The sequence below is a fragment of the Perognathus longimembris genome, chromosome 8, assembly GCF_023159225.1.
Source record: "Perognathus longimembris pacificus isolate PPM17 chromosome 8, ASM2315922v1, whole genome shotgun sequence".
Classification (NCBI taxonomy): domain Eukaryota; kingdom Metazoa; phylum Chordata; class Mammalia; order Rodentia; family Heteromyidae; genus Perognathus; species Perognathus longimembris.
Window position 1 is genome coordinate 52,047,282 of NC_063168.1, and position 12,510 is coordinate 52,059,791.

The following is a 12,510-nucleotide window of genomic DNA, read 5'->3' on the forward strand; positions in this document are numbered from 1 at the left end:
CAGAAAACATGTGGTATTTCATCTTTCAAAAGTCACATAATAAATATTTAGACTGAGCAACATGTTGTGTCACAACTACCAATCTCTGTTGTTTGGGTATGAAAGCAGCCAAGACAACAGTACTCAGTGAATGAATATAACTGTGTTCAACTAAAACTGTTACTTATGGACACTAAAATGTGAATTTCTTTTTTATTGTTATTGTAAAGGTGATGTACAGAGGGGTTACAGTTACATAAATCAATGAGTACATTTCTTTTTGGAAAGTGTCGTTCCTTCCTTTGCTTTCTCCCACCTCCCCCAACAAGTTATATAATTTCCAACATAGTGTCTAATGAGTATCACTGCTGCATTAGTTCACCCTTTGTCCTATCATTTCTCTGTTTTCCGCCTTACAGTCTCCAAAACAGATAAACTTACATAGAAGACAAAAGGTACAGAAAACGAAAACAGTGACAAAAGAGAAAAAAAGAAAAAAGTAACCATAATAATTCTCGTTTCCATTTCACGTAATTGATTTTGATAAATATCATTTTATATAATCATATACATATAGAGGGAAACCTTGCAACCTATGTTTCTTTGGGTCTGGCTTTGCTTAATATAAATTTTCCACTGGGCACCAGTAGCTCACACCTATAATCCTAGCTACTCAGGAGGCTGAGATCTGAGGATCATGGTTCGAAGCCACCTGGTTAGGAAAGTCCAAGAGACTCTTATCTCCAATTAACCACCAGAAACCCAGAAGTGGCACTGTGGCTCAAGTGGTAGAGCACAATCCTTGAGCTGAAGAGCTCAAGGACAGTGCTAGGCTGAGTTCAAGCCCCATGACTATAGACACACACACACACACACACACACACACACACACACACACACACACACACACATGATTTTTCCAAGTCTCTCTATTTCCTTATGAATGGTACAATATCATGAATTCCATTATGTATACATACCACATAAAATGTGAGTTTCTTATTATCATATGTCAAGAAATATTCTTTTGATTTTTTTCCAACTATTTAAAAATATTAAAAAACCATTGTTTCAGGATGAACAAAATCAGGTATCAGATTTAGTCCAGTGGCTGTATTTTGCTGACTCCTGACCTAATTGGTTTATTCTTTCAGTCATGTATGCATTCAGTTATTAGAAATTATTTATTAGCTGGACTTTATTTTATTTTTTACAGTTCTAGGGTTTTGAACTTAAAGCTTTTGGTTGCTGGACAGCTATTCTCCAACCTAGGCCATACTCTCAGTCCTTTTTACTTTAGTTATTCTTAAGATAGGGTCTTGTGTTTGTGGTCTAGCAGCCTGGACTTTGATTCTCCTGTGTATACTTCCCTTGTGGCTGAGATAACAAGTCCACTCTGCCAAGCACTTTATTGGTTAAGATGGGGTCTTGCAAACTGTTTGCTTGGGAAGACCTTGAAACACAGTCTCTGCTTCCCAGGAAGCTTGGATTGTAGACTTAAGCCATAGCCCAGCCTTAGCTGGTTATTCTTCTAGACACTATGAATGACAACACAGGTGTTCTGTTTTGCATTAGGCAGAGCTTACTGAATTCACAGAATAGTCCATCTGCACCTCTGATAATGGGATATTCACTGGTGCATTTTAAAAGAATTATGAATACCTGTACAAAGGAATAAGCTAAATAAATCCTTACTGATTATTTCTTCTATGACAATCTGGTATGATAGCATAGATTGTGGACATGAGAGAAATGCAGTCAGAAAGCAACATAATTTTAACCATTTGTTTAGAGAAGAACATTGTTGGTTCTAGATATGAGGGTCATGTTTGATATCAAAAGGATAGCACTTTAAGTGATATTGCTATTTTCTTTGGCAAATCTGAGATAAATTGAGGCACAGAATCTTTTTAGCTAAAGAGAAATCTGCTTATATGGATATGTCTGGTGACAGCTTTATGTCTACAAGGGATGTATTTTAAGCATTACTGTTTTTTTAGTTGAATTATAGCAACACACTAGATAAAGTCATTTGCTCATAGAGACTAATTAGCTTGTTAAACACTAGCATTGTATTTATGTGGCTCTCAAGATTATAGCACACAACTAAGATACTACCTCAAACAAGCAGTTTGAACTGTGAAGATATGATACATGCCTATTTTCTCTTTACAGGCGAGATAAACTTTGGATTTGCATGGAGTTTTGTGGAGGAGGTTCTTTGCAGGATATTTATCATGGTAAGACAAAAGTTACATTTTTCTACAGATTAAGTAGAATTTCTTAAAACATAATTATTTTACTAAATTCTAACTTTTTAAAGGAAAGACAACTGTTTAATCAGTATATTTGGATACATAAAAGTATGTAGAATGTGTATGGATGCATGGACCATTGGCTTTATAAGTTGAAGTTACATGCTATTGATCTACTTGCCAATTCTGAACAAGGCACACTATAGTTTTCAAAATTTCAAATTCAGATCTTCTGGAAGTGCAAAAAGCATTGAGGCAGATTTTTCAGATTGATTTTGGTCTCATGTATGCAAATAACATCAGTTAAATGTTTATTCTCTTATTGCTAAGATTGGGGGAATTCAAAGAAAATTAAAATATTTTTATAGGAATTCAGTGACATAACGAAGGTTTATAAGGTGAAGTAAACAATGTTTGCTGTCCTTTTTCCCCTGGTTCTTCAGTTGTCACAGGCGACAGAGTAAGCTTATTCTTTTTTTCTTTCTGTTGTGTACTTTTTGACTATTGATTTTTTTTTTTACCAGTCCTGGGGCTTGGACTCAGGGCCTGAGCACTGTCCCTGGCTTCTTTTTGCTCAAGGCTAAGCACTCTGCCACTTGAGTCACAGCGCCACGTCTGGCCATTTTCTATATATGTGGTGCTGGGGAATTGAACCCAGGGCCTCATGTATACGGGGCAAGTACTCTTGCCACTAGGCTATATCCCCAGCCCTACTTTTTTTTTTTTTGGCCAGTCCTGGGCCTTGGACTCAGGGCCTGAGCACTGTCCCTGGCTTCTTCCCGCTCAAGGCTAGCACTCTGCCACTTGAGCCACAGCGCCGCTTCTGGCCGTTTTCTGTATATGTGGTGCTGGGGAATCGAACCTAGAGCCTCGTGTATCCGAGGCAGGCACTCTTGCCACTAGGCTATATCCTCAGCCCCCCAGCCCTACTATTTGACTATAAAATAAGGTAATGTCTTAATAGTTTAAGAAGTCAGACTGGTGTAGTGGTTCATGTCTATCCTCTTGACTACTTGGAAAAGTGGAGATCAGGAGGACTAATTCGAGGCCAGCCCAGGCAAGAAGTTCTTGAGACTTCATGTCAGCCAGCAAAAATCTGGGCATGGTGATAAGCGCCTGTCACCCCCACTATACAGAAAGACAAATTGGGGAATTGTGATCCAAGACAGCCAAAGCATAAAAACAAGACCCTGTCACAAAAATAACTAACGCAAAAAGGGCTGGAAACAGGCCTCAAGTGGCTAAGTACCTGTTTATCAAACATAATGTCCTAATTCAGCCCACATTCACAATAAAAAAATTTAATATTTTATGAAGTCAGTTTTTAACTCGGTATGGTAGATATAGTAATTCACACCTATGATCCTAGCACTCAGGAAATTGAAGCAAGGAATTCTCATATTCAGGGATGCCTAGGGTTACATAGAAAGACCCTATCTCCAAGAAAGGGAGAAAAAAACGGTCAGTTTTCTAAGAAAATTATTTTGGAAATTTGGTCTCATTTTTGTCATATTCGAGCTCTTTATTGCCCAGCATGAGACCTTTGTAATAAAGTGAATGGTGATAGTTTGGGTAGAATTTTGCTGTTTTAACATAAAGATTGACATAACCAGCCAGGAGCTGATGGCTCACACCTATAATACTTGCCATTCAGGAAGCAGAGATCTAAGGATTGAGCCAGCCTGGGCAGGAAAAGTCTTGTGATATTTACCTACAATTAACCATGAAGAAACCAGAAGTAGAGCTATAGATCAAATGGTAGAGTGCTAGCCTTGAGCAGAATTGCTCAGGGACAATACCCAAGCACTGGGTTCAAGCCCCAGCACCTGCAAAAAAAAAAAAAAGATTGACATAATCTTGGGGCTGTAATTTCTATAAAATTTAAAAAGCCATTCTCATGTTTGGGGATTCATTTCTCTCCTATTGTTTCCCTTCCCTTCACTGGCTAGATTTCTTTTTTCATAAGGAAGTTTTTGTGCCAGTCCTAGGGCTTTATTTACAAAGCTATTAACTGTGGCTAAATGTGACCAAGGAATTCCATCAGTAGAATTTAGTTGAGTTTCTAGCCAGGCACAGTAATTGTAGCTACTTATGAGGCTGAGATCTGAGGATCATGGTTTGAAGCCAGCCAGTGCAGGAATGTCCATGAGACTCTTATCTCCAATAAACTACTTTAAAAAAAAGCCTGAAGTGGAATGTAATAGAGTGCTGTCCTTGAGCAAAAAACCTGGAGAACAGCAAGTTTCAAGCCTCAGGACCAGCAAATACATACATGCATACAGTCTTTGCATAAAATCATCTGGTAATTATTATTGAGTAGTATTTTGGATAGTGAAGACACCTTTACTCTTCAAACGTTTTAATTGAAATTTATATAACAAGAGGGCTGGGAATATGACCTAGTAGCAAGAGTGCTTGCCTCATATACATGAAGCCCTGGGTTTGATTCCTCAGCACCACATGTATAGAAAATGGCCAGAAGTGGTGCCATGGCTCAAGAGGTAGAGTGCTAGCCTTGAACAAAAAGAAGCCAGGGACAGTGCCCAGGCCCTGAGTTCAAGGCCCACGACTGGCAAAAAGAAAAAAAAAAGAAATTTATATAATGAAAAAACTACATTTATATAACTAGGAAATACCTTTAAGTAAAAATATTGATTTAAAAGTAGCTATAATATTACACATCAAAAAAAAAGTTTAGTAAAAACCTAACCTTTAGGGCATTCTTTAACATTTAAGAGGTGATATTGGATCAGTGAAATATTAAAATTAAAATATAATTCATGTCAGTGACATTATAGTCCTTTATTGATTTTGTAAACATTGAGAAGCTTTGTGGCAGTCACTGTTGTAAACCCGAAAGAGAACAAACAGCATGAACCAACCAGACTAAAAAAGTGAAAATAAAAGAGAGCTCACATTTGAGGAGCTTGGGGCGCTTATATTTTCATCAGGTATTTTAAGTCTGTTGTAAACTTTATCACTTTCTGAAAAATGTGTATTGATTAATCTTATTTACACTAATTTTATTTTATAGTAACTGGACCACTCTCAGAGCTGCAAATTGCTTATGTTAGCAGAGAAACATTGCAGGTAAGTCAAATGCTAATTAAAAAGAATATTACCTGTTAAAAAAGGACAGACTGCTCTTGAAGACTTTCACTACATTTTGATTATATGATAAACAGAAAGTATTTTATAAACACTTTTTTCATAAATACAATATAATCTAAAGTTCAAGCATTATAGTTGTACGTATTTCCCTTAATGCCAAAAAAGGTTTGAAAATTAAGATGAGAATTGAAATCCATCATGGTGGATACACACCTTTTTGTGTGTGTATAGATCCTAGGGCTTAAACTCAGGGCCTATGTGTTGTCCCTGATTTTTTTTTTTCTCAAGGCTAGTGCTCTACCACATGAGCATAGCTCTACTTCTGGCTTTTTTATAGTTAGGTGGAGATAAGTATCTCAGGAACTTAACTGCCCAGGCTGGCTTCAAACCACTGTCCTCAGATCTCAGCCTTCTGAGAATCTAGGATTGTAGGCATGAGTCACCAGTGCCCAACTGAACATCCACCTTTAAAAAATTATTTACAGGCACACACAAGAAAAGTTATTTACAACTATTTTCAGAGTTTATCTTAGAAATTGTCTTAGAAAATTGTCTTAGAAAAATTAGTGGTTCCAATTGAACTTTAAGCTGGGCACTGGTGGCTCACACCTGTATTCCAAAAAGCCCAAAGTGGAGTCAGGGCTCAAAGGCTGACGTTGAACAAAAAAGCCAAGTAAGGGACAGATGCTCTTATAAACAACACAAACACAAAAACACTATCTGAACTTTAATTTTCTCCTCGTCTTTGTTTTTCCTTTGGGGGGGAAAGATTTAGAGATTAGACCAAGGGCCTTGGACTTGCTATAGGCAAGTACTCTGGGATTAGAGCTGTACCACTAGTTCCTCATTTTCAAGAGTCTGTTGTCTTCTAGGATAATTTATTTAAGTGTTTCTAGGCTTTCTGTAAGGAATAAATAAAATATAAAATGCTGTTCAGTTAATTATTTAAGATCCTAAATTGTGTTCTATGAATAAAATCTTTTCTGCTTTTTTGAATCTCTAGGGATTATATTATCTTCACAGTAAAGGAAAAATGCACAGAGATATAAAGGTATGCATTATATTTCTAACCTAATAACCCACCCTTCATTTTAAAATACTCTTGTCAAATTATTCAACAAACATGTTTTGAATATTCTACTTGATAAATTTGTTACCAGATGTATGGCACCTTACTGCAATAAAAAGAGATATCAAATGTTTAGTTTTTCATAGTACCTTTATTGTGAGTCACCCTCTTAATATGAGTAATTCATTGGATTCATGTTGTAGTCACTTGCAAATGCAGGTTAGACCCATAGCTTCCTTTCCAGTAAGCTTCAGATAACAACCTTTAGCAGTCTTTTTTTTTTTTTGGCCAGTCCTGGGCCTTGGACTCAGGGCCTGAGCACTGTCCCTGGCTTCTTCCCGCTCAAGGCTAGCACTCTGCCACTTGAGCCACAGCGCCGCTTCTGGCCGTTTTCTGTATATGTGGTGCTGGGGAATCGAACCTAGGGCCTCGTGTATCCGAGGCAGGCACTCTTGCCACTAGGCTATATCCCCAGCCCCTTTAGCAGTCTTAAGTTGTTTGCATCAACACTCATGCTGGAGTTAGCTCAGTGGAAAACTATATGCTTCTAGAGGTACTGCCATCTCTCCAATCTAGATATTTTTCCATCTCATTTTTAATCCCTTTTTTTCTTTTGTTCATTCTTTTTCCTTTTGTTTCTCAAGCTTTCTTTAGTATGAAGTTTTCTTGACCATTTTTGGAGTTGGGACAGATTGTGTCACTCTTGAGTATCTGAGGAATGTTCATAGACTTTCTCCTCACAAAATTGCCCTAATTACCAGTGCTCTCGAGTTCTTGGAATTTCAGTGGACTCATAGATTATGTGGTAACTAATAAACTAAGAAAGCTCCTTATTATTGCTGCTGAGATGATCTGGAAGAACTGGTAGATACTTGTCAGAAGTATAGTTTAGCATGCATTTTAAGTAGTGTTGGCATGCATTTCAGTTAGCAATGCCATGCATTCCAAGTTCATACTGGTTTTGCAACAATATGCATAAAATACAAATAGACAAATATAGAGATATCAGAATAAAAAGACAAGTATGTAAAGATTCAAAAGGATAAGACCGTTTTAGAGAGCATAAAATCTGTATTATTAGGAAGAAGGAAGAGGAAGTATGAAATTAATAGGTGATGAGATTGTCTAGGCAGTTTGGTCTTCTTTTATGCAAAGAATTATGTGCTAGACTTCAGAGTTGGAGTAATTCTATCCAACTGTTTCTACCCTGGCCTAAACCACTATTCCTCTATGTATCTCTCTTGGACTTCTTGTAGTAGCCATCAAAAACTACCCTCACTCCTCCCGTAAGTAACCTTTTAAAATCAGGTGTTGTCACTTTTCTGCCCCCTCACCATTGGTTTGCCATGTACTCAGTTTGAAGTCCAAACTCTTTCACAGTGCCTTCTAATGATCTGGCCCCTTCATTTCTCTGACTTCCTCTTACGCTCCATTCCACTTAGTTTACTCTTTCTGGCTTTGAATCTTTGTGTTTGCAGTTCATTCTTCCTGGAATGTCCTTGTAGATGAGTAAAAATCCCAGCTCTAGTCTCCTTTTTCTTCTTTTTCTCCCTTTTCCTATTATTCTGTAGAGCTATAGTGTATCAGTTGTGTACACAGCTTCACTGATTTGGAGTCAGGAAATCTCTTCCCCTTCCCTCCCTTTTAGTCTTCTGTTGTTTCTTCCTCTTATTGATTGAAGGGGGAACAAATTTTACCCCCAAGCCTATACTTTATTATTGACAGCCCTTAGATTAAAGAACCTACCCACTTTGGCTTAACTCATTTAAATTTACAGGAAAGGAAGAGAGAAAATCCTGTGGTACTATTAGGATATGTTATTGACACTTCAGTAAACTATGAGGTTAAAATAGAATAGCCATTATTATCTTTGAACTCGGGTCAAGAAACAAAAGTGGTTAAAATGCTACCAAGTCATGTAAATGAGTGACATTTTAATTCTGTGGGTCTTTGCTAGTTGTTGATGCACTGGATTATCCTAAACTCCAAGGAAGGTCATTAGGATAGATACCTTCCATAATCATTGAGCACAGGTTCAGTAATGATACATTCCTAGAAAGAGGGTTTTCTTGTTTTTTTATCTTGTTTTGTTTAAACAGGAAATAGCAACCAAATTTAAAGCATCATGTAAGCAACTGAAATATGGTAAAGTAGCATTTAAGCGTTGTGATAATGTATGATCATTGAGGAAGTATAAGATGAAAACTGAATATGTGACTTTATTTTAGCATTCATACTATGTTAATAGCAGCTTAGATTTCTAAGGCAGAATATTATATAAGAATAGTCAAATTGGTTAAAAATGTGGACATTAAGTTTTCCTGTGAATATAGTGATTAGACATTTCAATTGCACACTTTAAATTTTTAAGTATTTCTATGTCTAAGGCTGTGATTATTTTAAATATGTATGTTTGATATTGTATGTCCTATCTGGTCTAATGTCTGTTTCTGTTTAAAATGTTCTGTCTTTGAAGGGAGCTAACATTCTATTAACGGATAATGGCCATGTAAAATTAGGTAAGTAAATTTGAATTCTACCACATGCACTGATGTAATTTTTAAATATAGTCTAAAATTTTAAACAGAGTTTAAAAAATAGTTTTGGGCTTTTTTGTTTTGCTTTATAGGAGTAGATTAGCATTCCTAGTATAGTATTGATGAGATTTTAGATGGGATTCTCAGTGTCTAGCACATTTTGCCTTTCTGTCTGATTCCTCTTTTCTTAAGCAGGAATAAAATATGTCCTTCACATGAGACAGATTTGTTACAAAAATACTGTGAAATAGTATCATTTGAAATAATATCATTCATTTTTAATTTCAAGAATGGGACTTCTAGGGACTGGGATGTAGCTCATTGGCTTGCCTAGCAAGTGCAAGGTCCTTGGGTTAATCACCAGTACCAAAAAAAAAAAAAAAGAATAAGACTTCTAGTTAGAGAGATGTACAAATTGGTAACCAAAAAGGAAGATAACAATTAAAAAAAAATCAGTAACTACAAAATTTAATAAACCTTACATTGTTTACCTGAGCTTTAAAAACAAACACAATATTATTTATTAAAAAAAAGTAATTTAAATGCTGGATGTTTATTTGAAACAATAACTTTATTTCATTTTATAACTTTTTGGTTCAAGTTAAGAATTAGAGTTCAAAACCTAAATTATGACTTAATTTGAATGTATAAAACAGGAAAAAATGTTCTGTATAATGATTTTATTTATTTATGAATATTATTATTATTTTGTGTGCTGGTGCTAGGGCTTGAACAGAGGGCCTAGCATTCTCAGTAGGCTTTTTCCCCTCAAGGCTGGTACTCTACTTGAGCCACATTTCTAGCCAGCATTTTACAGGTTATTTGGAGCTAAGAATATTGCAGATTTATCTGCCTGTATTGGCTCCAAACCTCAGTCTTCAGATCTCAGCCTCTTGAGTAGTTAGGATTATAACCAGTCCTGACTCAGTATAGTAACTTTATCATGAAAGTATTAAATGGTGACAAATATGTAAGGACAAATATGAAATAATCATGCTGAACTTGTAAGTGAAAATTCAGTATTTGTAGTTTTATGAGATTATCTAGAGATAATCTAGAGATGTTGCCTTGATTAGCATGTTCAAGTCCCTGAATTCAATCCCCAGATCCACCAAAAATAAAATAAAACTATAAGGTTAATCTTATTTAAAAATATTTAACACATGTTACATAACATAATTAACATATACTAGAGTATTTGTAAGTCACCTATAAATATGAGAAAAATAGAGAAGTTCTGTTCTTTAAATTTAATCCAATTTTTGATAACTTAGTAAATAGTTTCTATCAGCAGTTTAATATTTTGTGACATATGTTTCACTTAAAAGTTACTTTTTGTATGTGTATTTATCTTTTTAAAAATATTAAATATACCAGAAAGTGTTAGAACTCAATATATTTATCTTAAGGAATAGTAACAAATACTCAACAATGATTGATGGTAGTATTAGCATGTATTGCTAAGATTTTTTGACTGTAGTGTTTGGGTGTCTTTTCAAGCTAGATAGATGTCAGTTATCATATGTCTGGCAGGAAGTAAAAGGAACATACTACCACTTAAAGGTCACTTGTGGGCCTTTGGGCAATGGTGGCTCATGCTTGTAATCCTAGCTACTCAGGAAGCTAAGATCTGAGAATCATAGTTCAAAGCTCAAAGCCAACTTGGGTAGGAAAGTCCATGAGACTCTCCAATTAACTACCAGAAAACCAGAAGTGGCACTGTGACTCAACATGGTAGAGCACTAGCCTTGAGTAAAAGAAGCTCAGAGACATTGCCCAGGCCCTGAGTTCAAGCCCCAGGACTTGCAAAAAAAAAAAATAGATAGATAGATAGATTATTTGATTCATATTGGTTTATATGGGACTTTATTTGGCTGTGATAAACATTGACTGCTTTGTAGTATTTTAACACTAGTCCATCAAAGTTAAAAATTTAGTGTGGTGTTTCAAAATATCTCATCTGTGAAATTAACTTAAAAGATTTTAATGTTACTTTCAATAAACGATTTTATTTTCTCTCATTTTATATTTCTAAATATTTTGCTTTTTAAATAAAATAGCTGATTTTGGAGTATCTGCACAGATAACAGCTACAATTGCCAAACGGAAGTCTTTCATTGGTACACCATATTGGTAAATATATTTTAATTTTTTGTTGTTCTGTTGTTATTGGATATAGCATTTCTAAAACAATAGACTAAAAGAAGGTTATCAATAAGTAATTTAGGCATGTATACTTGTGTATGAGATTACTTGACCAAAAAATACACTGTCATAAACTTTTTTCAGACAGAAAAATCTCTAGAGATTGAAGTGGTTTTCAGGAGCTTTCTAGCTTTGCTGTAAAATCCTGGCATACTTACATATATTTTCCAAGATGTTTTTATATGTTCCAAGATGTTTTATATGTTCAACATTACTTTATTCACAAGTACCCCTCTGCTCAAAGTATTTTGTCTAAGCTTTTTTGAGGTAAGATTGAGTACAATACAAGATCAAATGTGAGTTTCTTGGCATTTGGAGTCTTCTGTAGTGAGGCCTCTGTCCACTTACCCTTGTTTTAGTAGCTCATTCACAGACTCTTTTTTTTTTTTTTTCTTATTTATTGTCAAAGTGATGTACAGAGAGGTTACAGTTTCATACGTTAGGCCTTGGGTACATTTCTTGTAGACCTTCCTTTCTTGCCAAGGAATTTGTCTTCTGGGGAATCTTTGACCATCTTATCTTGGCCATGTGCAGTTATGATACTAAGCACTGTGACTATAATGGTGGACAGGTTCACAGCTGTTTCAGTTCATATCATTACTTGATCTGAAAGTCTTGTTATGCCTCAGTTTATGTACTGCCTTTCTCCTGTCACCCTTACTGAAAAGTTTTGTAAAGAGAACTTAGTTTTGTCTCTGCCATCTCTAGCATTACCCATTAAGTAGATTTATGTTTAATAAGTAAAGATTTTGGCTCTCTTCATCCATCTTCTAGTCATCTTATTACCATGTACTTAATGAATCAATTAATTGATTTATATATTATCAATAAGATCAATACATATTGATTAGTTGATTAATATATTAATATATCATCAATATATTATCTTTTGAAATATTTTCTTCATTTAATACTTTTCTTTTTAATTTGCTTAGTTTTTTTAATGCCAAAATACCATCTTTCATACTTTCCCACATTTTCTGATTCTGTAAGGTACTTCTATAAAATTTGCTGTAGCATGGAGCCTGTCAAACTGTTAGTCCCAAGATTTTGTAGATTGGTTGGTGTCACTGTTGTTGGTTGGGTTTGTTGTTGTTGTTGTTATTGTTGTTGTTTTCATGTCCAGTTCTTTTCTAACTGTTTTGCATAGCTTTGCCCTGGAGTGCTTCACTTTGGGGATTTCTTAGACTCTAAGCTTTCCTCTTTTCTAGTAGATGAAACATAATTTCTTTTTTTTCTTTCTTTTTTTTTTTTTTGCCAGTCCTGGGCCTTGGACTCAGGGCCTGAGCACTGTCCCTGGCTTCTTCCCACTCAAGGCTAGCACTCTGCCACTTGAGCCACAGCGCCGCTTCTG

General features: G+C 35.5%; 1 protein-coding gene across 5 annotated transcripts in view; it reads left to right on the forward strand.

Moving 5' to 3' along the window:
* Map4k3 (mitogen-activated protein kinase kinase kinase kinase 3) overlaps positions 1-12,510 on the forward strand; it is a 135,949-nt gene that overhangs the window by 55,666 nt on the left and 67,773 nt on the right. For all 5 annotated transcript variants that reach the window (XR_007211920.1, XR_007211921.1, XM_048353069.1 and 2 more), the window contains exons 4-8: positions 2,155-2,219; positions 5,269-5,324; positions 6,349-6,396; positions 8,891-8,933; positions 11,012-11,084. Coding sequence is in view for 3 of the 5 variants with exons in the window: in XM_048353069.1 (XP_048209026.1) it covers positions 2,155-2,219; positions 5,269-5,324; positions 6,349-6,396; positions 8,891-8,933; positions 11,012-11,084 (285 nt within the window). In the remaining 2 variants the exon portion in view is untranslated. The remainder of the gene's footprint in view (positions 1-2,154; positions 2,220-5,268; positions 5,325-6,348; positions 6,397-8,890; positions 8,934-11,011; positions 11,085-12,510) is intronic.